The sequence below is a fragment of the Centroberyx gerrardi genome, chromosome 13 (assembly GCF_048128805.1).
Source record: "Centroberyx gerrardi isolate f3 chromosome 13, fCenGer3.hap1.cur.20231027, whole genome shotgun sequence".
NCBI lineage: Eukaryota > Metazoa > Chordata > Actinopteri > Beryciformes > Berycidae > Centroberyx > Centroberyx gerrardi.
This window is the reverse complement of record NC_136009.1, coordinates 17908518-17935862: the sequence shown is the minus strand read 5'-3', so window position 1 is coordinate 17935862 and position 27345 is coordinate 17908518. Positions and strand designations below refer to the sequence as shown.

General features: G+C 44.3%; 2 protein-coding genes across 2 annotated transcripts in view; one reads left to right on the top strand and one right to left on the bottom strand.

The window, feature by feature from the left end:
• The first annotated feature begins 1469 nt into the window (after positions 1-1469).
• Positions 1470-7756, top strand: mep1bb (meprin A subunit beta b). Its single transcript, XM_071926507.2, has 14 exons — positions 1470-1544; positions 1694-1712; positions 1870-1920; positions 2021-2064; positions 2177-2255; positions 3224-3341; positions 3508-3686; positions 4447-4665; positions 5025-5177; positions 5354-5569; positions 5686-6150; positions 6241-6420; positions 6837-7020; positions 7534-7756. Exons 1-14 carry the CDS (start codon positions 1470-1472, stop codon positions 7754-7756), a joined length of 2205 nt encoding a protein of 734 aa, XP_071782608.1.
• A 451-nt stretch (positions 7757-8207) lies between these two features.
• Positions 8208-27345, bottom strand: part of phlpp1 (PH domain and leucine rich repeat protein phosphatase 1) — a 42913-nt gene continuing 23775 nt past the window's right edge. Inside the window, exons 2-17 of the mRNA XM_071917010.2 lie at positions 25537-25733; positions 24157-24282; positions 23089-23237; positions 19183-19329; positions 17678-17905; positions 16450-16652; positions 15979-16039; positions 15112-15207; positions 14226-14381; positions 13382-13582; positions 13072-13234; positions 12798-12928; positions 12282-12395; positions 11492-11686; positions 11040-11268; positions 8208-10881 (exon numbers count right to left, since the gene is read on the bottom strand). Of these exons, the coding sequence (XP_071773111.1) occupies positions 9553-10881; positions 11040-11268; positions 11492-11686; positions 12282-12395; positions 12798-12928; positions 13072-13234; positions 13382-13582; positions 14226-14381; positions 15112-15207; positions 15979-16039; positions 16450-16652; positions 17678-17905; positions 19183-19329; positions 23089-23237; positions 24157-24282; positions 25537-25733 (3725 nt within the window). The 3' untranslated portion in view covers positions 8208-9552. The remainder of the gene's footprint in view (positions 10882-11039; positions 11269-11491; positions 11687-12281; positions 12396-12797; positions 12929-13071; positions 13235-13381; positions 13583-14225; positions 14382-15111; positions 15208-15978; positions 16040-16449; positions 16653-17677; positions 17906-19182; positions 19330-23088; positions 23238-24156; positions 24283-25536; positions 25734-27345) is intronic.

Below are 27345 nucleotides of genomic sequence, written 5' to 3'. Positions count from 1 at the left end.
GTGAATAGGGCACCTAGTTCAAGTTTATCCTTGTATTATAAATATTGTTTTCTTAGGAGATTCATGAGGACATGAACATCCAGCTCTGCCTTGCCATTCAGCAATCAAGGTAACACAAAGAAGAGCTAACAAGCAGCCATGAAAACATATGTATTTTCCCTCTCTTTGTAGTAAGTCGAGGAAGGACATTGGCACTTTTGTGCTTGCAAATTATTTTCTATATTTCTCTGGTATTCCATCAGCCTCAGCCTTGGTACTACACTAGATATGAAATTATGGAACAGACATTCTTCCATCCTTCAGCTGATTTTTTTTAAAGATGCACTGAGAATTAAGCATGTTTGTGCAGCTAAAATAAAGATGAACATTTAATGATTACAGTAGAGTGACTATAAGGCAGATTTAGTTATAGTGCACTTTAGGAGGAGGGCACCAAATTTGGCATACACATAGGGAATATATTGAAAATAGAAGTGTTTAAAGCTAGAGTCATTACAACCTTTGATTATCTAGAAGCTGGAGGGGAACGAGAGGAATTGTCAGCGGCCGATCATCCTTTGGGAGCGACTGGCCTAAGTAAGTACACTTCAACCATATAGGCCTCCAGCAGAATGGCCATGAAAACCTGAAGATAAACTAAGCCTTAGTGTAATAATAATAATAATCTTTGAAATTCTTGTAAGAGTCCAAAGAAAGATATAGAATAATGCATCAGGTGTCTAGATTTTTTTTTAATATTATACTGGAAAAAGCAACCTACACAAAAAGGTATTGGTTTATTTTTGATCAGTAGTCATAGTTTGGTTAAAAACATATAAACCCTTAGTGTAACTCTGTGATGTCTGTTGTAGATTTGTACCAAGGATATAGACACTGTATCTCATTAACAGCTACAATAAAAATACCATCCCTCTATTATCCAATTTCTCATCTGAAATCTTTTCATTGATAGTATACACACAGACTTGTTTCTATTTTGTTTATGAAATAATGAACAGAACATTGAAGGACATATTACAAACTCCTGCTAAATCAGATCTCCCATGTATCAATCTCTGTTTATTAAACTTTTTAAAACATTTATGAACTGGGTAGCAGCTATAGGAAAGAAAAAGGCATGTACATGTTGAGATGTCTAAGTATACCATATGGGTCTTGGAGATACAGAAAGGGATGATGGGTTAAAACCTTCAAATATGCATGTCTTTCCCTGCCAGTCAGGTAGGTAGAGTAAATGGTTGCCCCCTGGCTTGCTGTTTGAGTTATCATCTGCAGCTAATCTGCATACATGTGTAAAGATTTGTTGTAAGATAGTAAGAGTATTGAAGTTGATTTATAGCTCAGACCCTTTACAGCTCTGTCAATTATTGCCTGGTGATCACGTGTACTTTATTCTTTCATTTCATCTTTTCCAAGTCTCCCTCAGTGCACAGTACGAGTGACTTCAAGTGTCATTTTAGGACACAACCATGGGGCGACGAAAACCTACAAGTGTACTTATCTTTCACATTGTATGCCTCTTATGTGACACTATCCTCTGCTTGGTAAGAAATTGGATTATTTTGTGGACATACTGTAGTATAATTTGTGCTAACTAGAAAGATATGTATTTTTAATACAGCATGTATGTACCTATTTGAGTGGACTAACTGTTGCAAGTCAATAACATTTACGTTTTATTTCTCTTGCTTAGCCTACATCAAAAGTATTAGGTAAGTGTTTTTGTAACCGAGATACAGAATACATGAAAAACTAATAGCCATCTATTACTCTCCTTTATTTGTCTTCACTTTCATCATTTTCCTTGATGTTTGATGAAACATTTAACATGAGATTTTATGAATGTTTATTTTCAAATCTACTCCACAGAATATGATGTGGATGGTGGGCGGGACCTTGACATTTTTGACATCAATGAAGGTTTGCAAAAAAAAAAAAAAAAAAAGTTTCTCCTTTATGTATCCAAATTATTATTCAGTAACAATCTTAAACTGGATTTCTTTGTTCTTGGCCTCCATAGAAGCAGGATTGAATCTCGTAGAAGGAGATATTGTGCTTGATGAGGTATGTTAACAGGTTTTAATGTTCACTTGCATAATAGCATGTGATAAAATAGCTTAACCTTGGCTGATAATATTCTTACTACCCTTTTGACTGCCTTTAATGACTGCTGCAGAGACAAGTTCGAAATTCCATAATAGGTGATGAATACAGGTGGCCAAAGACGATTCCATACTACATGGAAGATGACTTGGGTAAGAGTGCTCTATAAACATTTGAGAAATAGTGACCAGTGATGAATCAGTGACCTTCCAAGAACTAATTAGATTCACCTGAACTGAGAAAATGTTTCTGCATGTATGTACAGTTTTAAAGAAATACCATTCAATTTATACTGTATATTCACATACATTAGTCCTGTGCTCTAGACAGTAGTTCTCAACCTTTTCATCTCACAATCCTCCTAAAAATAAGAAATGCCTACATGCAACCCCTTGGTGAGGGTGTCAACAAACAAAATTGTGAAATTTGTCAGCAAAGATTTCTTTATAGATTTGTAGATTTTTACTTTTACTTGTCAGGTTATTGTCCTTGATTAATTATTGGAAGAAGCAGAGATGATGCAGATATTTGTTAACTCTCAAGAAGGAGGACATTCATCACTGAAAACATACTAATGATCCTGTAATTTTGAAACCTAGGTTTTCATATTGCATTAGTCATCTCGCAGCACCCCCAAAATCACCTCACAGCCCGCAGTTTGAGAACGACTGGTCTAGGACAGTCTACTTAATATTTGCCAACATGAACAACTCTCTCCCAATGCCAAGAAAACAGAACGAATGAGGCACATTTCTGTGGATCCACAAAATCCACAGTCACAGATTCCAGTCTTAGTTCTCTGGTTTCTGGCTTGAGAGAGTCCATATTCAAAAACACTGACTGGACTTAAAGACCGTATGAGCAACATACATGTGAAATAATATACATTGTTAATGGGTATTCCCTTTTGATATTTCTCCACTCATACCCAAGGCAGAAAGTCATTTAAGTGAGCCTTGTGGGAGTGGAGAAAACCAACCTTGAACCTTGAACAAGCTTAAATAATTAAACGCAGGTCTTCTGTGAATTTACACAGTGTTATGGTCAACCATAAAATGTCCATTGGGTTTTTGAAGGCTATTTTTAATCTTTAAAAGAATATGTTTTATCGTCTCTGCAGAGATCAATGCAAAAGGTGTGATTCTGAAGGCCTTTGAACAGTACCGACTCAAGACCTGTATTGACTTCAAGCCTTGGACTGGAGAGTCAAACTACATTTCCATCTTTAAAGGGGGCGGGTAAAGTAAAAAGATTTTTTTCATGCTGTTATGCTCTGATTTAGACGGCAGCTCAAGATGTGCTTTCAAAGGGAATTATTACATTATATAATATTACCTTTAAGTCCTTGAGAAATGAGATGGTGGATTCTATGTGATGTTCATAAAAGCCTTATTTCATCCAAAGCTGTTTCTCCTCTGTGGGTAACCGGCGAGTTGGGAAGCAGAGGTTGTCCATAGGGAGCAACTGTGACCGCATTGCAACCATTGAGCATGAGTTCCTTCATGCTCTGGGTTTCTGGCACGAGCAGTCCAGGTCAGACCGCGATGACTATGTCACCATCATGTGGGACCGGATCTCAGAGGGTATTGAACCTCTCATTCCTAGTCTGCCAATAATGAATTTATTCACTATGCCTACATGATTCTCTGCATAGCTTCTCCCTTTACCACTTGCCTATTTCACTGTGGCTTCTATTTGTATGTTTTTAGCACACTGATTCCCATCCTGTCACTTTGGACATGCATGTGCGTAATGTGGCTTTCATACCATACATTGTTACTAATTCTTCACAAAACTAACACTCTAAAGTAGATAAATTACCACATTCTTCTCCCACAACCATGTTCAAGAGGCTTGTCATGTATGACCTGAAGGAAAGCACTTCTTCTAAACAGCCCTAACATTGTTCACATGCCACAGTCCATTTCTTCTTGTCTCTCAATTGCTTTTACGACATTAAGATAAGCCTGCACATGCATTGTTTTCCTGTGTGCATTATCTCCTCAACAAGATAAGCAACTGATATTATCAAATCATTATATAAATATCAATATTTCAGTGTGCCGGTATCATAACAATATTGAACTATGCCCATCAAATCATTAATAAATCAAGCCATTAATTCCTTTTATCTGAAATGATTAAAGTACAGAGTACTTTGGCATGTCAGCAAGCTTTCTTGAGTTGTTTGAACACCCATCTGCTGTAGATACATAACCTTGTGCACCCTCTTCATAAGCGATCCTAATAGACATCTTTGAAATCCTCTCCCACGTTATGGAAGGAGCAGTTCTGATTGTTAATGAAAGAAGGCTAATGCCTGTGTTTATTTCTGGTCCACAGGTAGAGAACACAACTTTAACACCTACAATGACACAACCTCCAGCTCGTTGGGTGTACCCTATGACTACGGTTCCATGATGCACTACAGTAAGAACGCCTTCCGCAACGGCACTGAACCCACCATCGTCACCAAGATCCCCGCTTTCAGTGATGTCATCGGCCAGCGTATGGAATTCAGTGACAGTGACCTGCTCAAGCTCAGCCGCCTCTATAACTGCAGTAAGAGACTGGCCCCAACACCCAAGTTTTAAAAAAGTGGGATGAAGCTCAATCAAATTGTCTGTGCTAGACATATTGTATCTGTGCAAGTTGTCAACCTCAACCTTATATTCAATATAAAGTGTTGCAAAGATTTGTTTTCCACATTCCACACTGTTGGTTTGTTTCATTCCAGGTTTTAGTAGCCCTTGTATTTTCTAGGTGGTAAAGTCAATGCAATGCAGTTGTTGATGAAATAGTTAATGTCCTAACTGCTTGCTTCGTGTGTAATTATTGAGTTTACAGCAGGTCAAAGTTCTTTTACACCAGCTGTTTAGCAGTGCTGAAATGTGTGTGTCTGTTTATGCACCTTCTTCTAGCCAAAGCCTCCACATTCCTGGATTCATGTGACTTTGAGCGTGAGAACATCTGTGGTATGATCCAGGGCCCAGGGGACCAGGCTGATTGGATCAGGGTAACCCAAGCTGCTGGAGGGCCCAGCACTGACTATTCCAACATGGGCAAATGCTCTGGTGAGAATCCCCTCACAAGCAACATGCACACATACATAATCTTTGGCACAACTACACAGCTGTGCCATTATCAGTGACCTATATCAACTCCCCTCTTATCATCAACTGTACAAAGTGCGTTCCAGTGGGTGTCATTAACTTGGAAGAAATTAATGGAGTGATATTTGGATCTGCAGGCTCAGGGTACTTCATGCACTTCAGCACTGGCACAGGCAACGTCGGGGACACGGCTATGCTTGAGAGCAGGCTGCTCTACCCCAAGCGAGGTTACCAGTGCCTGCAGTTCTTCTACTACAACAGTGGCAGCCCTGATGACACACTGAGCATCTGGGTCCGAGAGTATGACAAAGCTAACCCCAACGGAACCCTGCACCTCATAAAGACCATAGATGGTGACTATTATTGAATCCTAGGGCTGATCAAAATTTGTGGTACTGTTTTGTTGGGGAAATCTGAACATCTCGCACTCGCTGTTCAAGAAATGCAATATTGTGATCTCATGTTACAGGAGCCCCTCAGGAGCTTTGGCAACTGCACCACGTGAGTCTGAACGTCACGACCAAGTTCCGCGTTGTGTTTCAGGGGACCAAGAAGGGCTCCGGGCCCTCGGCGGGGGGGCTGTCCCTGGATGACATCAACCTCTCTGAGACCACCTGCCCAGAGTTTGTATGGAGAGTGAAGAACTTCAGTCATGTTATGGACAACACTCCATCAGACATGGCTATCTACAGCCCCCCCTTCACCTCCAAGGAGGGTTACACCTTCCAAATGAGTCTGTACCCCAGCGGTAAGGCAGGCTACACTGGTGAGTTGTCAGCCTACGCCCATCTGGTGGCCCGTGTTGGAGACACGGGGCAGAAATGGCCATGTCCCTGGAAACAGATGACCATGATGCTGATGGACCAGAACCCACACATCCAAAAGCGCATGTCCAACCAGCGCAGTGTCACCACTGACCCCAACAGGACATTAGGTCAGATAATAGTGCAACTGTTCACAAACATCATTAGAATGTTGGGAATATTCATAAAAATACTGTAACGTGTCCTTGTTTAACACTTAGACTCTGGTGCCTTTTTCTGGGATGACCCTCGCAAGGTGGGCTATGAGGTCACAGATACCGATGGCACCAAGTATTCCCGAGGGCCAGGATTAGGCACACCAGTGTACCTCACCCACCTCAGAGCCAAGAGCAGGGATTTCATCAAGGGAGGAGACGCCATCTTTCTCCTCACCATGGAGGGTAAAAGAAATGGATTTCAACACACTTTTCAGTGTTCCCAAAGATACTGCATAAGGGAAGAAAAGTAACAATAAGGAGCCAGGCGTAAAAGCAAACCAGTAATGTAATCATTTTGACTTATACACTTTGTTCAAAAGACATTACGGAGAGAGTGTAAAGAAGACACAGCCATCCTGCCATACATATCAATAACATGTTCATTAGTGGGCTATATACTGAGGTCATCCCACACATTCAAATAGCCAATTATTTTGTGATCATGTATTCCAATGATACATGATTACATCCCTGATTTACACACCCACTTATAGGGCAAACACTTCAATCAATGATGCGATCCAATCATCCTGTTAATAAGTGCTCCTCCACTCGAATCTCATTCACTGTTCGCTCTTTTTTTTTCTGTCCCTTTTCAGATGTGTCTCATCTCACTGTCACTCAACCTTTGCCCTCCACAACCGTGTTGCCCTCCACAAGCACGTTACCCGCCACAGCCACAACCATGTTTCCTATCACCACTGTACCCACTGGCGCCTGCACCAATGTGGAGTGTCAGAACGATGGAGTCTGTGTGTTGGACAAAGAAAAGGCTGCTTGCAGGTGACTACTTTTTGAGTCGCAAACTACTGAATGTAGCAATTTGTGAGCTTGGAATTATATCAGTTGTATCTTGACTTTTTGTTTTTTAACCAAATTGAGTTATCCACATATTTGTGATCTTTGAATGTTACTTTGCACTTGTGTGGTGTTATTGTGGGGTTAAATATAAAAAAATAAAAAGTACATAACAGTTTTGGCAGCTGGTATGCCAAATCTTTGATGCTCCGAATCTTAGCACTGTATACCATCTAGATAGAAATGTATAATTCCAAGCTCACAAATGGTCAGTAAATCAGTTCAGTAGTGAATAATGACCATGATCTAGAGACCGCCATAGTAAAACCCTCTCTCCCTCACTTTCTCTCATCCAGTCCCATTAGTTAAGCTTCTTCTCCAATTTCTCCAATGCCCTTGTACCCCTCCATCTGTGTATGCTCTGTATCTATTGCGGGGAATTTCAAATAATTTCAAGCCTGACTCTTCTCTCTCCTCTCTCATTCTCTGCACCCCCAGGTGTGTGGTGGGTGATGACTGGTGGTATTATGGAGACAGATGTCAGTTCAAGGGCTCCAGCAAGGACAAAACCACCCTAGCACTTGCGTCTTCTTTCTCTGTACTAGGTGCCATGCTGATAATTACAATAGTCAGTGTCATCTGTGTGAAAAAGAAGTATAACAAACCCAGTAATGACACTGGTATCACAATGGCAAACATGAGTGCCACTGCAAAACCGTAGAGTGGCAGACCCTGAACCTCTGGTTCAATTAACAGTTGGTGGGTAAATGGAATAAAGCAATATTTTCTATTGAATGTTTATGCTAAATATTTTGTTTATCAGGCTTTGGCTTTAAAGAATAATGGTTGATAACTCAAATGTTATTTTCTAGCAGTCTCACACTTGCAAGATATGAAATGTTAAATGAGTAAGGCAGATCATAATATTAAACAAGATTGCCCCCCTCTGGTCATGCAATGTAAAAACATCAGTATGATTTCAAAATACTCTTGTGTTGTAATAAATATGCAGCTATTGTTTTCTTAATCACAATAAATTATTATAAAATGATAAAGTTTTATATGAATTAATTAAGAGCAAGTTTAAACTATACTAAACACAGAGCTTATGTGCCAAAGAGTCACTTGGGATTTTCAATTCACTATGAAAAACAAGTCCAGGACAGCATGACTTATATTCACAAATTTAAAATTTATTATACCAAAGACAGGAACATTTGTGTTGTCTGCTTTCCATGTGGATATATTTGTTTGTATTACTGAACTTGACACAGTCATGCCGGTGATAACAGTTACTGTAGGAGGGAGGTGGGACTAATATTATCTGTGTGTGTGTGTGTGTGTGTGTGTGTGTGTGTGTGTGTGTGTATATGTATGTGTATGTATGTGTGTGTGCAAGTGTGCATGCGAAAGTCTGTGTCTATTAGTGTGCGTTAGATACAGTGATGACTACGGGACATCACAAGCAAACAAAACGGAGCAAACCATAGCAATTGCACACGTGTGTGTGTGTCTGTGTGTGTGTGTGATATTTGTGGGTCTAGTGGGACAGTGTAAGATAAAGGAGGGTGATATCTCCATAAAAGCAATCTCTGGGTGAACCACACATCCTCCCTACCACTAAAACCCCTCACCGACATACAGGTACACAGTTCCTTTAAAAGCATCAGTATACAACATTTCTCTTATTTACAATCATTGGAAAAAAAATCACCATTTCTCTCAGAGAAGATTAGTAAAAGTGACTAAGTCACCATAAAGAGTATGCAACTCCTAGGAGTTAGTCTTTAAAATTTCTACAAAAATTTCTATGCCGTTTTACAGGCCAAGAGCCATGATTTACTGAAGAAATACAGTATTTTAAGTGCCCTATCTACAACAGTTAAGCGTGGTATTACTGGTGTACCATTCAACATAGTTCACTGATAATAAAAAGATTATGTGTCTCTGTTTTAAAAAGTTCTTTCAGCAACTTCACTTCTTTCACATTAAAAGATATGGTAAGTTCTTATAAAACAAACAAACAAACCATGGAATCGTTATCCATATTAACAAGTGTTGTGGCAGGCTAACACTATTGCAGAGAGACTAGTGTTGATTACATACTCGGCTGGTTGTCTAATGTAAAAACAACGTTCCACAGTCTGTGAGAAGGGCATTACCCTGGACACTAGGAGGTGTGTCCAAAGGGTATTCAAGAGGGTAGGGTATCATTAAAGGGCTCATTTGCTTGTTCTATCATATAAGTTGCTTGGAAAAAAAAATGGGTGGAGCAGATTACAGTGCATGTTACTCCAGTGATGAGGTTGTGTAGCGTCTGAGTGTTGAAAGGCTGTAGACTGTTTAGAAAAGTAGGATGAGATTTTTTCATGTGCATTTTACAGCCTCTGGAGGACTCGCAATGGTTTGTGTCCATGTACTGCAAAATCAGAGTGGTTAAGTTAATGGTAGTGGTGTGTGCAGGCTGGCTGGCTGCAGCTGGGAGGGAGATGAAGCTGTTGGTGGTGGTGCTGCTGCTCAGAGGGGTGTGTCATAGTAGTCCGCAGGCTGATCGGTCCCAGGCGGCTTCTGCTGTTTCTGCTGATGCTGCTTCATGATCTCCTTCACCTCCTCCTCCAGCTCAGGAGGAATGATGAACTGGTCGTCTGGGTCGGGCTGGGCTGGAGCTGTGAAGTAACCCCCGGGCTTCTTGGAGGGCGCGTCAGCAGCCACCTCGATAAGGTTGTGACTCTTTTCCTGGGGCGCCACCGACCCATTTCCCCTCCTCTTCCCCACCATCTTTCCTCCATCCCCACATCCTGCTCCGCCTCCCTGCCATGACTCGTCTCTCTCCAGCCCATTCTCGACCTCCCCAAGGCTCATGTCAACCCCTTCCTCCAGGGGCTCCGGGGTGCATGGAGGGGGAGGCGGTGGTGGAAGAGGCAGCAGGGTGCGCTCCTGGCCAGAGGATAATGGTAGTGGTGTTTGGGGTGATGCAGAGGATGAGGACTCAGCCTTGAGGCAGTGGATATCTGCCTCTACCTCCACGCGACTCCCATTGGAGAAAACCCCAGCAATGGGCTCCTCATCCTCGCTGTCCAGCCCGTTGTCAGACAGAGCGCTAGAGAAGGTGGCGCTGGACAGCTGCCTCTGGAAGGAGCCTGCCAGGCAGGCCGGATGAAGGGCACAGCAGCTGCGGGCAGAGGGCAGCTCTGAACTTGGGTACAGGTACTGGCAAGGCTGGGTGGTGATGTGAGCCTGCTGGTGCAGGAGGGAGAGTGAGTGGGATTGGTGGTGCAGGTGGAGGTGAGGATGGTGGGGCTGCTCATGCAGCAGCACCAGGGAACTCTGAGGTGGCTCATCAGATGAAGCCGTGGAGCCCACCTCACTGCTCATCTCACTGGTGCTGATCTCACTGCTGATTTCACTGCAGGAGGAGGGGGGCACAGGGAGGGAGCCGTCCGGGGCCCCCAGGGGCCGCTCCTTGATGGCGGAGGCCGAGGGGGGGTAGGAGCCCAGGCCGGGGCTGGGAGGCGGCTGGGGAGGCTCAGAACAGCAGCAAGAGCAGCAGTCTTCACTCACACTGAGCTGCACCACCACAGCGCTGAGGCTGTCGGTGCAGCCGTAGCCCTGTGCCAGCGTGCAGAGCTTCTTGGCAGCAGCCAGGCCATCGGGGACATTTCGGACGGCCTCCACAGCCTCAGCCGGGGACACGGCGTCCCACAGGCCCCGGCTGCCCAGGATGAAGAACTCGTCCTGGGGGGTGAGAGTGACTGTCTGCACATAGGGACGAGGGATGACCGATGGGTAGAGGAAGGAGTAGCCCATGATTCGTGTAGAATCAGTCACACCGTTCACCTTATTGTCCTGTGGAAAAGAAATATAAACTGTGAATGTGTGCATAAACACCAGGAGAATATAGTATACATGAAATAGTGCACATCTAAAATTATCACTCCACTCTCTCATTTCTCCACACACACACACACACAGAAACACACACGGATGCCTTCAAAGATCTCTACCTCAGTGATGATGGCCTTGTGCTGCCTGATCCTGCGGTACTCCTCTTCCAGCCCTACGTTGTGAAGCAGAGACAGGGGCAACGGCTTTCCATCGCGGCACAGAATGGCCTGGCACTTGCCCACGTTGGCAGCCGTCAGGGTGAAGCAGCCGGCGGGGTCGGTGGGGTCGTGCCTGATGTGACACAGTGCCGCCGAGCCGCCCAGCTTCTGCCCCGCAGTTCCCAGTTTCCTGCAGTGGCGGAGAAGTCGGAAAGAAAGGGGAAACAGGAAAACGGGAGGAAGGGGGAGAGTGACTATTTAATAAACATCAATCAATCAAATGTGCGCCTAACAGTTTGTTTGAGACTATTTAATTTTGCAACACACAAGGGAGGCTTTGTGAAATACGAGAACATGGCTGATTCTACTAAATCGTGTGAAAAAGCATAAACAATGTCAAGCCGGTCATCTACCTTTGCATGACAAGAAAGGTGTTGGTCATGTAGTCCTCTTCGCTCTTGGTCTTATGCAGCTCTTCAGCCAACACATCATTCATGGTGCACTGCAGAAGGTAGGGCACTTCCACATTCCTGTCCCCATCAAACACACCGTACAGAGCCTCGCGACTGCCGCAGAAACTGTTCACTGAAAGGGCCGCGACACACAGCCTGGAGAGGAAATGCAAACAGAAGATCAAAAAAAAAGAAAGAAAAAAAAAAATCAATTGCCATTACATCATTCAGTCATAAGCTCTGTGGGGACAACAGTTATGGCTTCAAAGACTGTAAATAAGAACACAATAACCTCTCACTTTTTTTTTTCTGATACTCCTCTGTCCATATATTGATCATACTCATCTCTCCACACACTAGTAACCATGGAAACATGTTCCAGTGCATGCATACGCCTCCTCACCGACCACTATGATTCATTCGAGCGTATGTACAGCAGCACCTCAAACATCCAAACATAAATGTGTGAAACCATTACACAAAATTACTATAATTTCCTTATATAAGCATGCGTGTAAAAGTGTTGAATCTGCAAATTAGCCGCTGTAGAGATGTTTTTTGAAGGTGAACATGCACGTTTCACATTTTCATTAAGCGTTGCCTCAGTTATTCTCTGTATTTGAGCGATCTGATAATGTAACTGGATCAAACGATGAGCATTCCCAAGAGGCTTGGATTAACGAGGCTTCACTGCACTAGTATGATGCAGTTGTGCTGTAAATGTGTGGATCATTGACTGGATTAAACTCACTTGTTCTTGACGCCCGAGGCCTCTGTGTAACCATGACTCCACACAGCAGGCCCACCAGAAGCCTCATTCGATGAAAAGGTTGGAGGCGGATCAATACGGAAGCAGCGAATATTACTGAAAAAAACAAAGAAGAAGACAGATTGTTACTTACAAATCCCTGTATCAAGGCAAGATACATTAACTAAGAACAGTATTCCATAAGGGAGTGGATTCTCTCCAAACATATAAAATGATTAGATTATATCAGATGAGAGTAGATGAAACTTTAATGAGGAAGTTGAGTTATTGCAACAGCAAATAATAGGATAAAACAAGATCTAAATAAGAAGAGATTTTATATATATGGATATATGCAATAAAGTATGAAAAAGACAAAAAAAAAGAATTAAAGCATATATATAGGATGTGCAAAATGTGCGTTGTATTCACATTAACAGGACTACAAGGCCATACACAGAAAAAGTGTCTTGGCTTACAGACAACAAAATGCAGACACAGGGAACAACAATGACATACTTGAGCTGCTCGAGGGTCTTGTGGTCCAGGTTGAGACGAGGGTTTCCGGTCAGGTCCAGCTCCTGGAGCTTGGGAGGCAGATTCTCCGGCAGCGTGATCTCACTCAGCTCATTACAGCTCAGATCCACGCACTGACGACAGAGGAGAAGGTGTGAATACTCTCACACACGCACGTAAATGCATCCCGGGACACACACATAAACACACACACACTTACGCACACTTGCAAAACTCACACCGACACCCACTGCTGTTACAACCACGATTGGCTTACTTTCATCTCCATCAGTTGCATGACCTCAGGAAAGACCTCGATGGCGTTGGAGTGGGCGATGAGTGTGTGCATGCGTCGACAGTTCATGATGGTGGTGGGCACAGTCTTGAGCATGTTTCCGCTCAGGTCCACCTCCTCCAGCTCCTCCAGCTTGGCCATTTTACTGAGGGATGAGGTAAAAGCAGTGGGTGAGTTAAGTGTGTAAAATGTGGGTGAGTGAGTAGTGAGAGAGAGAGAGTGACTAATCGGCTGGCTAGCTGAGTGAGAGTGTGAATGAGACTGTGTACTGCACGCATAAACGATCCCTTACCTGGCTGGGAAGGTCTGGAGGTGGTTGTAGGCCATGTGCAGCACTCGAAGGTGTGTGTGTCCCGTTAGCAAGGGCACACACTTGTCCGTCAGCCGGTTATTGGTCAGGTACAGTTCCTGGAGGATGCTGTGGCTCTCCTCTGATAGGCTGGATGGAGGCAGGTGCTCCAGCTTGTTGGCTGATGCATTTACGCATCGCAAACTGTAAGTGAAATTGGAGGTTCAGATTAATTGTTTTGTAAGAGCAGGGTAACACTCAACACACATAAACACATACACACACCATAAAACAATGAACTTGAGGATTGCATAACAATGAAACAAGTGACTTTTATACATGTGCCAAAAACAAAAGTGTACTGTGACAAAATCCCATCCATTTTCAGAGTTAGATGATGTGGCAGGTGAGCGTTACATGCTCCTTATTCTGACTTCTTGGCCACCATCAAAATCTATAATTAGTTGTTGGCTGTTATATGGTGTGCAAGCTTTTTCCTGATCTGGTTTTCTTTATTATCACACACCTGCAAAAAAAAAAAAATGACCTTGGAAACTTCATACTACCTTAAATCCTATTATTATTATTATTATTTTTATATTATTAAGCTGAGCCTTGTTTTGTTTTGTTTTTGTTAATGGTTTACTTTATTGTCTTGGTTATTGTATTATTGTCTTCTCAATTATGTTTTGAATAAAAAAAAATAAAAAAAAAAATCCTATTCATAATTCCCATCCTCCATCTTAATATGTGTCTGTACTTTTCCTATATTTAATCTTCTTCTTGAAGGACGTCTGGTGCATTATCTGATGAAAGCAAATCACTTCCAGGCCATGGTTAATGTTACCTGTCAGATTTGAGGAACAGGTTGCAGGGCAGCTCCACCAGTTGATTGTGCTGTACGTCTAAAACCTCCAGCAGAGGGCGCTCCACCCTTTCAGGCAGCTTCTGCAACTGGTTGTGTCCTGCACTCAGCTTCCTCAGACTGTTGCTGCATAGCAACCTGCGGCACGAAGAGCATAGAGACGGATGGGTCACTACCAGAACATCAAAGATAAGCAGACGGGCTCAACTGAATCTGCAGTGGTGCATTTGTGAGATAGATAGACAGATAGAGAGACATAGAGAGAGAGAGAGAGAGAGAGAGAGAGATACAGAGGGAGAAAAAGATCAAACTGTAATAATGACATGGCTGGTGAGCTGGTGATGCATGAGTCTTCCACACGTGAAATTTGGCTTGTGGAAGAGTGGACTGTAACTGAAGTGGGTCGAAATAGGCATGGAAATGAGGATAGTACGGGGGGAGGATGGGGGCGATGAGGATGTGAAAACAGAAAATAGCAGCGCCTCTAGTGGAGCCTGCAGCTGAAATTCATCATCTTGACACTTACTGGGTAAAAAATAGATCTGCAGACAATGAGGGGACCAGCGAGAGAGAGAGAGAGAGAGAGAGAGAGAGAGAGGGAGAGAGAGAGGGAGAGAGGGAGGTGGAGAGAGTCGGCGTGAGACAGAGAGAAGAGGAAGAAGTGAGCTGCATCTCAAGTGACCTTCTAAGAGGCTATATAAAGAGGAAGAGAATAGAAGAAGGCTGTGGAGGTTACAGGCTATCTATGAGATTTATGAGACTCTATGGGGGATATATGGCTGGCCGGCAATGGGCAGGGAGAACTAATGCAGGTATTCCATTTACAGGTATTGTTATGAACACACTGGCGAGAGAGGCTGAGACTCACCGTGCCGGGAGCTCGGTGATGAGGTTGTGGCTCATGTCCAGAACTTCCAGTTTCTTAACCTCACACAGCCAGTCTGGCAAAGACTCCATACGGTTCCTACAAGGAGAGGGTTGATGATAATAAATTCTGCACTGTTTGCAAAGTGAGATACATAACAAGGAATATAATCCTCATCTAAGTGGGAAAACACATGTATTTGGATTCCCAACAGAGCTGCCCTAGAAAGGACAAAGGCAGCAACTTTTAGATTTTGTCATTTTTGTTATGTTATAGACTTGCTTTATCAGCTGGGTTCCTGTCTCAACTGTGCGGTTTTTGTAGACAAAATAGGGGAAAATAATTACAACAATTGACACGGAAACCAAAGAAAATCACAGTGGCTTCACTTGCTGCAGCTTGCCTTTGTTGCACCACATCTTGAAATAAGTTACAACTCTATGGTTTTGTTTTGTGTCAGTGTGATGTTAAACAGATGTCACTGACATTTTCATCATGTTTCTTTTAGTTTTATAGTGAACAGCAACAAAAGTAACATTAAATGTCAGCTACTGTATTTTGCTTTGCCTTTTGTATTGACCATGAAGAGGCAGGATACAGTATCCATATAAGGATCAAAGGTCAAGTCAAAGGTCAGGGTTAATAAGGTTAAAGAATAACATCTTTCTAAGTTCTTCTTCCAAGTTATTTAGCTTGGCAGTAACAAAAGCCTTTTTTCTCAGTTTCTCACTCAGCAGTTACTGCCCTTTTCCTTTTGTAGGGCAGAGAGGATATAAAAGCTATGTTTTCACAAATAGTGTTTTTCAGGTTCCAATTGGTGCTATATTCTTTTTTGTGTGTGTGTGTGTGTGCTTTTGGGATTTTGCTCACCTCGAGACGTCCATGTAACTGAGATTGGAGGGTACAGGACTCACATCCAGCTGTCGTAGCTCTGTAGGGAGAAATCCAAACACATTAACCTACAGTAACGGCAAGGACAAACGGGGTCTATTACAAAAGCAGGTAGATGGAAAACAGAGGGGGGAAAAATTGTGAGTGATGATAAAGCTAGAGAGGGATGATGGCGAGAGAATGAGACAGCAGCACTGAAGAGCATGTGGAGAGAGATAAATGGGGTGCAATAAAGTCGTACAGAAAAAGAAAGGAGGAGTGAGATCTGGGAGGTGAGTAATACTGAGAGGTACAGAGGAAATGGATTCATCTCAGCAACAACAAGACAATAATTTCAATTTAGAAACTGGTGATATGGGAGGGGGGGGGGGGGGGGGGGGGGGGATTTGCCTTGTCTAACCACGCACGATTCCCCTCGCAGAGAACATCAAGCGCTGCGAGCCAACCCACCGTTGTTGGAGGCGTAGATGCCTTTGAGCAGGCAACCCTTGGCCTTGAGGCTGGAGATGCGGTTCCTCTCGCAGTGCAGCACCTCCAGCCTGGGGAAGAGTGAGGCGTCCAGCTCCTCCAGCCTGTTATCCCTCACATCCAGCTGGGTCACGTGTCTCAGCAGGTCAGGCTCATCTGGCACCACGCTGGAGATCTTATTCAACCTGACAGTGGGAGCGGGGAGGAGGCAAAGGGTCACTCCGCCTGGATCAGACAGAACTGCACAGGCTGTGGCCTTTCTTTTTAGGTAGGGAACATGCCTTGGGTGATGGCTGATATGCTGTGCAGCTTCTTGAGTTGTCTTTGGCATTCAGCGTTGTTATATGTAACAATGATGAATCAGTTTTTGATTTATACGGTGGGTGGTTGATTTGTTTCGCCATTTAGGGTAAACTACTGATTAGCAGTCTGTCCCCTACTGCCGATATCTTCTGAGTAAGTATCAAATGATTAATAACTACCTATATTAAAGACATGTAAGACAGATATCTTATTCTGTTTCATAAATAATGAACAAGCCTTATGACTGATCCACTATGCCTCCAATGGGCTTATTCATAAACTGACAAGTGCCTACTGACTTGACACTTGGCACGTTTTCATGCCTCTCTTTTTCTGCTAAAGAGCGGAAAAAACAGCTGCAGCTCTGAGAAAAGACTAAGCACACATCAGCATTAAAGCTAACAAATGATCTTTGTCCCGGCGGGTGAGAACACAATGTTGGACCACAATTTTACTGACTCTGTCTCTCAGCAATGTGAGAAGGAGTGATGTATTAACTGGAGAAATAATGCAAGTCACTCCAGCCCTGCGCTTTCCTGAACAATGGGAAGACAACTGACGGAGTCACTACGGGCAAATGATTTCCTGATTCCGTGCCGACAGGCTGTCTAGTACAGTTATAGTGTTTTCGTTTTGGTCATTAGATGGATAACACGTGTTATACAGTACATTGCTTTTGGCATGAGTAGGGACTAGAGCAGATACGCGGTCTTGACAAAGAGGCGGTGTGTGCCCCCCCAAAAAAATCAACACTATCACATTTTAATCATAAAACCGCATCTCATGATCAATTAATTATCATCAGCAGCAAAACAAGTTTTAGCCTGAGGGAAAATAAGACGGCACAATAACAACAAAAAGTCATGATTAAGGGTTTGTGTGCACAAATCTGCCCGCGTCTCCGTACCGTAGGTCGATGTGTTTGACGCGGAGCAGCCTGAAGCTCTGGAGGGTGAGTGTGTCCAGGCTGTTGCCCGCCATACACAGCTTCTCCATGGAGGCCAACCTCTCCAGCACCTGTGGCACGTGGCTGAACTGGTTGAAGGAAAGGCCTAGGTAGCTCAGCCTCTGGAGGGAACCCAGCTCATTGGGCAGCTCACCCAGACAGTTGCCATCCAACAGGAAAGTCTGCAGACTGGGAGAGGAACGAGAGATGATGGGGAGAAGTTACTGCGCGTGAATGGGCGGTTAGTCCGTTTTTACCTGATTCATGAAATAGGCGATATGCGACACAGTGTTTTAACTACCGTTTTTCTTTATTTGCACCTATAGAGTGGCTCAAGATCTCTGAAGATGTGCTCATTAGAAATTGTTCAACAGTTTCGGCATCTATAATCAGCATGGTTAATGTCCAGCAGATGGCAGTAACAGCACAAAGGCCCTACTGGTCACTTCAGGAATTCACAGGCATTCCAGATCATTCCCGCAGATTAAATGAGAGGAGCACACAGAAATTCTCCTTGTCTCAATTTCATTCCTGTGTTAGGCACCGGTCCTTAGCACGGCACCTCCGTCTACCACCACACACACTTAATGAAGAGCATCACTTCTAGCTTTCAGTATTTGGTCTAACCCAAATGCCTCTACGTCTGGTTTAGAATGAGGATTGAGATCGGTTTGAAGCAAATGTCCCATTATCTAATCACGTTCTAAATTAAGCACGAGGCAGAGACATATCTGACCTGAGACGATTCTGAGCTGGCCAACATCTGTCAGCACTTACCCAGCGTCTAAATCACTCCCTCAGGCTATGTATCCTGTATTGTAATACTTGGGCAAATACTTAACCTTATTAAAAACTGACACTCATTCCTGTGCATAGCCTTAGGACAGGACTAATAATGGATTATTACTGAATAATAATGAATTACCCGAGCCTCAGGCCATGACTTCATTTACATGTTACATAACATTTTTGGCATTTTGCTGACACTCTTAACCAGAGCCACTTACAATAAGCGAAACAGTAGGAAAATCACCAACGCTGCAAGCAGCCAATAATGAGAGCCATGGTAAACAGATAGAAGATAAAAGATATGCCTGCTCCTTAGATTCTGGCTGTATTTTCTTTATTCTCATAGCCTCTACGTTCGCCAAAAATGTCTACCTTGCAGCGTAGACACAATTGGTTCTCTGAGATTGTTAAACAGATGCAAATAGTAACATAATTACCGTGTTTTGAGCCGGTTTTTGTGTTGAAACTCTAATAGCTGATAGTCACTATGTTAACGTATGCCTATGTTTTAAAATCTCACAGAACCCAGTGATTGTGCAGCCGACGTTACACAGCAAAAGTCTGTGTAATGTTAAAACCCGCCAGAGGCTATGATCACAGAAAAGAAATACCTGAGGGAGCATGCACATTTGAACTCTGTATTCATATATCCTCACTAACTTCCTGCTGTTACCCACTTGGTCATGGATCCCACAGAGCTGGGGATGGAAGCCAGGTAGTTACAGCTGAGGTTGACCTCCGTCAGGGTGGGGATGTCACAGATGGCCAGAGGGAACTGGCCAAGGTGGTTGTTGGACAGGTTGAGGCTCCGCAGACGAGAAAACCTGGGTAGGGAAGAGAAAAGAAAGGATGAGAGATTGGGAATGAGTTAATAAAAGGATACAAAAGGAAGGTAAAAGAGAGAAGAGAAGAGAAGAGAAGAGAAGAGACGAGGAGAGAAGAGAATGAACAAGTGATTGGACGGAGTTGTATCTTGTCAACATTAATATTGCAAGAGAATAGAATATATCCATGAATACATTCATGAGCAATGTAGCAAAGTATGACTTACGCAGACGCAAATAGCTGATGATAATCTAACCTAGACCACCACAACCCACATCTGGGGAATACAATTGCCAAAAACATATGAAACAGGACTACAATGATGCATGTGTGAGCCAAAAATATCATATTTACATCCGCTATATATGGTATTGTGAAGGAAGTAGCCTATGTAGTTTTAAGGGTTAAAACTGAAAGACGCATGGTCAGATTCAACACGCCCATAAACAAAACCTTCCATAGTAGTAGGAATAAGCCTTCACTTTTGACTGTTGAGCAAACAAGCGCAGCATTGACGGCTGTGTTATTCATTCAAACACCAGCGGCCAGTGGCATTTGGCGTAGTGTCCCATGGTAGAGCAGTGACCTTCAGAGGGGCTCGCCCCTTGGGTGGGGGGAGTGTGGGGGGGCAAGGGAAAGAAGGCAGAGCAGGGCAAAGGACTCTCTCTCTCTCTCTATCATAAACACATATAAACACATACACACAGCTATCACCTATCATGTACACAGAGAGCAGCAATGGCAGGCCGGAGGTGGGCAGCGTGCCATGTTAGCACCATGGGCTGATAGCAAGGCTGCAGCAGCTGCTTCAACCGGCAATACTTGATTTTCCTCTCTATGTACACACACACACACACACACTAAATCGTGGTGGTGAAGAAAAAGGCAACCAAGATGTCAGTGCTATTGATTTGGGTGGCCGAGTAATTCCAGCTGAGGGTTCCTCCTGAAGGCAGCGGGGGAGGGAGGGAGGGAGGGAGGGAGGGAGGGAAGGGGGGGGGTGAGGCAGGCCATTCCAACATAGAATCACCCTCTGCAATCTGCTGACTAATGCTCATCCCCCTCAGACTCTTTCTCTGTCTCTCTCTCTCATTCTCTGTCATTCTCTGTCCCGTCATGTCACTCTCGTCCTTTGATTTATTCACTCCTTACCCTGTTTATTTATTCCTTTCAGTTCGCTTTCATTACCGCCCTTCATCTGGAATTTTGTCTAACTCTGTCTGCCACCATTCTGTCGATCTCTCTCTCTCTCTCTTTCTTCACTCTCTCACACACACCTTTCCCTCTCTCTCTGTCTTTGCGCGTCTCCCTCTGTCCCCTCGCCCCTTTATCTCCATCACTTTCATGTCCTTCATAACTTTTTTAAACTATCATAAATATGTAAATAAACACGCCGTGGGTTCAATCATATGCACGGAACTTGAGCCGTTCCCCTCGGTGAGTGGTGACCTCTGTCATAGAGAAGTGCATGCTGGGAAGGCAGCTCCAGTGCCAGAGGAAAGGGTTGGCATCCCACACAACTGATTATCCATATCTGATTGGCAAGTGAGCCACCAGTTAGTATCTGGCCAGAGAGAGGAGAAGGGAGAGAGAGGGAGAGAGAGAGAGAGAGAGAGGGAGAGAGGCAGGTACACACATTCCACTCCACCCGGACAAATACAAAGCACTATGACCCCATGTTAGATGTTAGGGAAGGCCGGTATTCATGATGAAACAAAAACAGACACTCACACAACCACACACACCAAAACTATGTGCAGACACAGACACCCACATTCATGGGGGTTGCACAGGGAGTACACAAAGAGACATTTGTGTTATGTCACTGACTTGAGCTGTTTTGGCTTCAGTCTCTCAGGGGCCAAGCGAGTGCTCAAGTAGTTGCTGCTGCATGTTTTCGTCAAATCCCTCTATTTTCAGCTAACTATTCTTCTCTTTCTCATTACTGACCTCTTTTTCCGTCATGCTGGGTCAAATACGGATGAGCCTGCTTATGCTTGGCAAAAAACTTGGATGCTATCTCACTTGACCAGCAGGGGTGCTGTGTATCAAACAGACTTTTCATATAAAAACAACCCTCACTCAACCACTCAGATTCAAAACTAGTGACCTGTCTCCCATCACCGTATTTTCACACTCAGGATTAGTAAAACATAAGACATGATCACAGTAGCATCCTAAAATCCTGACCTCCTACTCCTTCACAGTATTCGAACAGGAAGACACAAACATGCAGATGCATGTAAGAGCATAAATGCACACACGCACACACATACACACACACACATACGCGTGCACACACACACATACACTCCTGTCAGAGCAGTCATCTTAAGATGAAAACAGAGAGCCACAGTGCCAAGACTCTGTATGCACTGACCCCAAATCTGTAGCCTGCAGCCACTCTTTCTGTTGCACACAAGCAACCAAGTCTCCTCTCTTTCTCTCTCCTCTCTCTCCTCTCTCTCTCCCATACACTTACACACACAATGCCCCACTCTCCAAGCATTTCCATCACACAGAATCAGGCATCAGACTCACGCAACATTCACACACACTAAGTTAAATGGTGAATAATCTTCTGGCAAGAATCTTGAAAAAGAAAGGCTGTGACAGGCATGCACATGCACCAGTACGTGCACGCACGCACACACACACACACACACACACACACACGCACACACACACACACACACACACACACACACACACACACACACACACGTCTTGGCTGTGGGCTTTAATCTGGGACCATGATAAGCATGCAGCAGATGGTGCCCACAGAGAGAGAGAGTGAGGGAGGCCAGGCATATTAAAAGCTTCCCTGCAGACACATCTACCCTTCTGGGCTCTGCCCAGACATTGGACTCGTTTGGCCTAGCCTGGTACAGCATGGCCCTGGCTAGCCTCTTTGGGCCCTGCATGGCAATGGCCCTGGTCCTAGACTGCACAGGTCGATGGCCTGCAAATTGTAGGCCATTGCAAAAGCTGTCCTAATCAGCCAGCCATGACCTGCCATGTCCAGTGAAGCCTTGCTGTCTCAGAGCCCCGTCTCTTCCCAGCTCTGTCCAGCCCTCGTAACACCACAGCCCAGCCCTGCCTGTCTCACCCCTTGTTCAGACCAGAAGTGTAACGGACGCGCAGTGGGATTTACACGTGCGAGTCGCAGCTGGGCTGTTCAGATCAGAAGCGCATCCTACGAAGCCCAAGCAGCCTCCATGAGTACGCACACAGAGGAGGAATACCCCGTCAAAATAGGTTGTACTTACATTGTGCTTCAACAGCCGAGGTAACAACATCCCAAGCCTGTTGTCTTTGTAGAAACAATGCTAACTTTTCCACTTTGGCAATTAACTGTATATTGTCCATCTCGCACCAAAGCAATCATTTATTTGTTTAGGATTTTTCTCAGCTAGTGCCATCACTTGTGATTTGGCTCTCTCTATTTCAATAGTAATGTGACTGTTAAAATGTACATCAGTGCACATGAATACGCTACCCAGCCGATGCGTTCCGCTTCTGGTCTGAACAGGGCCTTACAGCCAAATTAAACTCAGCTTTGCTAAACCTTGTCAAGTCTAGTCTTGCCCAGATCAGCCAATCCCCAATCTAACTCATCCTCACAGCACCCTGAACTCTCTCCTCACCCTGCAACACTTCCTCCAGCCTATTGTCTATCGCTTCTCATTAGCCTCTCTCTGTCCCTTCCTCCTTGTGGCTTAGCCTCGGGTGTGTTTAGTTTTACAGCGGCATTGTACCTCTGCAGCTGCTGCAGCCGTTGGTCTGCAGGCAGGAAGTTGTGTTTGAGGTTGAGGTGGGTGAGGTCGTGGCTGTAGAACAGGTTAGGAGGCAGTTGCTCCAAGCTGCAGCAGGATAGGTCCACTGAGTTGATCCTCTGGGACACCATCTAGATAGAGGTGGGGGCGGGGTGGGCGGTAGGGGGAAGGAAGAGAGGTGACAGAGAGAAAGAGAAAGGGAAACCTGGAGTTAGAACAGGATTATCTCTACCGCTGGGAGACTTTACCGGTATAGTGTGTGTGTGTGTGTGTGTAGCCTGCCCTCAAGGGGTCAAGAGGTCACTTCCCAGCCAATCTCCTTAGGATTAGAGAGTCAGGAGAAGGCAAGGGAAAGTCTGACAGGTTAGTGTACGCCTCTGATCTCACATCACACGCTACATCACTGTCTAGCCTCATCAATAGCAGGTGCATTAGGTAGTTAACCTGGAATCACCCGTTAGTCAAATTTATGAGACTTTGAAATTACAGCGTAAACCCTCAACCTAGCCTTGAGTGAGCAAGGTTATAATTTTCTCCAGCCTTTCAGAGCAAAGTTAGCTAGAGGCTCATCAGTCGTGACTGGGGCACGTGCTGCTTCTATCCAAGCTTCTATTCTGAGTGGCCCTCTGGGCGCCGGTGACACGCATGTCCCTGATAATATTTAGAAAATAGGTTTTCTGGCTATGGCCTACTTGAGTTCAAATGAGAGAAAGGAGAGAGAGAGAGCCATGATGAGTGGTGTTTATGCATGTGTGTTTGTGTATGTGTGCACCCAGAGACACTTGGGTGATATACAACAGAGTGGGTCTACAGCAGTAAAATATGTGCACTTCCTCATCCATGCAGCTCACATGGGCAGTGCAATCATTGTGAGTGTAGTGCCATATTTTCATATTTCAACTTGCACTCACCCATGCTCTGATGTACAGTTCAGCTGACCCGTAAGTAGTGCTAGGGAGCATATGCTCATATTCTCTCTTTCTAACTCACTCACACACACACACACACGCATACTGTATATACAGACATACACACATACACATACAGTACCTTGGCAGCATGTCTGTGCCAGCGCAGATGCTCTGTGAAGCTGTCAAAGCTGACGTAGTAGGTTTGACTCTGAGGCCCCGCCGAGCTGAAGGCCAAACAGTGACTGTGCTTCTTTACCTCCTCCACCTACAGCACAACACACACACAATGTTATTAAGTCCATGATGCACACCCAAAAACTGACATAACCTCTCAGAATCAGTGATGAATATCAGTGATTACCCTGTGCTTCTAAAGTCAGACAATACACTCAGTCCTGTTAAAACATGGACATTATGAGTATGGTCTCTCATTTTAAATGCCTTCTGTTTACCGATATTACAGTGTTACTATTTTTAAGATTAAGATGTTCAATGGCTGTAGGGTTGCCAAATTCAGTCAACCAGAAGCACACTCAAGTATATATAAGGCATGCATGCTCATCTAACAAACACATGTGCGTGACATAAGCAAGAACAAATGTGTGCACATAGAGTTATGAAATTGCTTTTTAAACACGCACACAGACTCCCACACACAAACGCATACACAGACTTTGTGTGGATGAATGGCTGACTAGTCATGGTGTTGGAACAGAATACTTGCGTGCATTTACAGCTAGTAATGTGCTTTTTGTGTGTGTGTGCACACACACAAAAAGCACACACACAAGCACAAACATACACAGGCGCTGTATGGTTGAATGGCTGACTGGAGGTCATGTCTTGTGTATGAAATTATGAAAAGTGGGTGTGGTGGGATATGGAGTGTCTATTGTGTCAGGCAGACAGATAGAAAGGCCTTTTCAGGAGAGCCCTTATTCAATGGCCTTGCGGATACACAGAGCCATAAAGCAATAAACGGATAAAAGTCATTACCAGAGGCTCACTCCTTAACTCCCTGCTGGAATGAAGAAATTCCAAAGCCAGAGAAAATGTATTTTTGAGGAGTCAGTTTAAAACAGAAAGCGATAAGGCTCTAAATGGCAGACGAGTGAATATGGGGATCCATTAAGCTATACATTATATCATGTTGTGACTCCAGATAAGAAGTGTAAAATCAAAGACATCCGTGCAGAATTCTGAACATATTATGCCTTTGGGAAACCGGGCTAGCAACCGTATCCATTTCATTTTGGGCTGAAATTGAACAAGCATGAACTATTGTTGAAGTCACACTGAAGGACAGACAGTTGTTGAAGGTGCAATGTCATCAGGGACAAGCTGAAGTCACTGTGCAGGAAAGTTAGCAATGGGCGTCACATTATCAGGTCACTGGTGATCAAACTGTGGGTTTATGATCCAATGCGGAAGGTGCATCACCATAAAAGACATGGGAATGTCGTGAAAAAACGAAGTGATGTCCCTGTTGCACTGTTGTGGCGTGATGACCGTCCCGTACCTTTCCTCCAATAAGCGGCAGGATGTGCATCTTCCCCGTCTGGCTCTCCTTGACGGAGGACACGATGAGGCAGGTGCCGCACAGGATGACCTGCCGCCTGGTCCAGCGGTTGACCGGCAGCTGCAGCTTCCCTTTCCGAACGTTATAGGTCCCCGATAGCTGGACTCGCTCTGAGCTCTCGATGCTATGGGGCTTCCCTGGAACAAAGAACGGAGAGGGGAGATTTTGTGTAGTTAGCGTCATAGCTTCACCTCAATCACTGGGCACTGTCTCTAGAGACACATTAGCATAACACTAATGGATAAAAGCAATCTAATGTGTTTGTAGTGTAATCTGTAGCTACTCATTTTAAAGATGGATACACAGTGCCACACACTGTGCGTATAAAGCCAATATGGAGAGCCTGATCTCTGTGGCTAACCGCTTAGCACTCAGCGTGGAGCCAAAAAATGAGAAATAGACGTACTGTGGTTAGCAGGAGAGCTCTCGCCACAGCACCATCGCAATGCTGGGTTAGCATGAGATCGAAATACATTCAGCAGCAAGCATTGTCAGCATTGAATAGCTCGAGATTAGCATTCAATGCAGCTCTACATTAATGGTCTCAAATTCAATACCAGGTGCACCTCTCCTAAATTATGCTCTTACAATTTTTGAGCTGCCTTTATTCACTTTTATCCGTCTGTCTGTGTGCCTCTCTTCCATGCCCTATTCTCTCCCTTCACCATCAGCCTGCCAAACCTGACAGTCAGCCCCGCTTATCAGGCGTTCTGTCAGCCAGCCTGTCTTATCGTTCTGTCTAAACATCCACCTGTTTTCTGTCTACCTCCACCTCCGCAAAACCTCCCCAAGCTGGCATGCTCTGTCCTCCCCCTGTCTTTTCTCTTCCGTCTGTCTGTTTGTCTGCCTGCCTTTCTGTTTTGCCGTTCTATCTATAGTTTCATGTTCTGCTCACAGCATGTCTAACCACACTGTCTTCCCGTTCGGCCAAAAGATTCATGGCTTGGTTCACGAAGTTTTCCTTTCCAAGCGACAGATGGCCTTAGAAAATGTCTCACATACTGTGGCCTGCTGTAAACTAGCTACATCCCTCTTGCACTGTCTCTTTCACACATATTTCACTTCACTCCAAACACACCGAGCGGAGCGGAGGGGGGTGGAGGTGCGTGAAAGAGAACGAGTCAGTGGGTAAGTAAGTGCTAGCGTGCACATACTCTTACAGCTTTGAATAATTGAGCTCAGGTCTTTTACATGCCGACTGTAAGACTAACTCAGGAGACTACTGTACCTCGAGCACACAGCCAACATGCTCAGCATGGTTTAACATCATTCTGACCAGAATTCTGCACATTTAATTTGAGGTGTCTCAACCAACACTATGAGGTCATCTGAGGTCTTGAACGTGAGCTGTCAATGCAAATTTCTCTGTTCTGACAATATCAGTGAAGTTGAAATTAATGTTAATGTTCGTGGCCAGAGTTTTGATAGTGGAGAGTGGAGGAAACGCACACCTGTATTGGTGAGATTCCTATAAAAAGGTGTCATCTCCTGTAATTCTAAAGGCGTACTTTACTTACTAACATGACCATGCGGCAAGCTTATGTTGGTAAGACTAAACGTGATCTTAAAACCCGTACAGCTGAGCAGCGGAGCACCATTAGGTGCAAAAATAGCAGCAACGTAAGCAGTTGCTGCTCACTTTGTAGAGGCCATTTGACCATTGGCCCATTTCCTTCTTATACTACATAGGGATAGAAAAAGTCTCTTTATCCAGGAGAGGGGGGGACCTTGATAATCTACTGCTGAGAC

What these genes read in the sequence shown, in the direction of transcription:
- mep1bb (XM_071926507.2), top strand. Translation starts at nt 1,470, where the DNA reads ATGGGGCGACGAAAACCTACAAGTGTACTTATCTTTCACATTGTATGC. An exon ending in CATTTTTGACATCAATGAAG is followed by an intron (nt 1,921 to 2,020) that starts GTTTGCAAAAAA and finishes TGGCCTCCATAG; the next exon opens with AAGCAGGATTGAATCTCGTA. An exon ending in GTGGGACCGGATCTCAGAGG is followed by an intron (nt 3,687 to 4,446) that starts GTATTGAACCTC and finishes TCTGGTCCACAG; the next exon opens with GTAGAGAACACAACTTTAAC.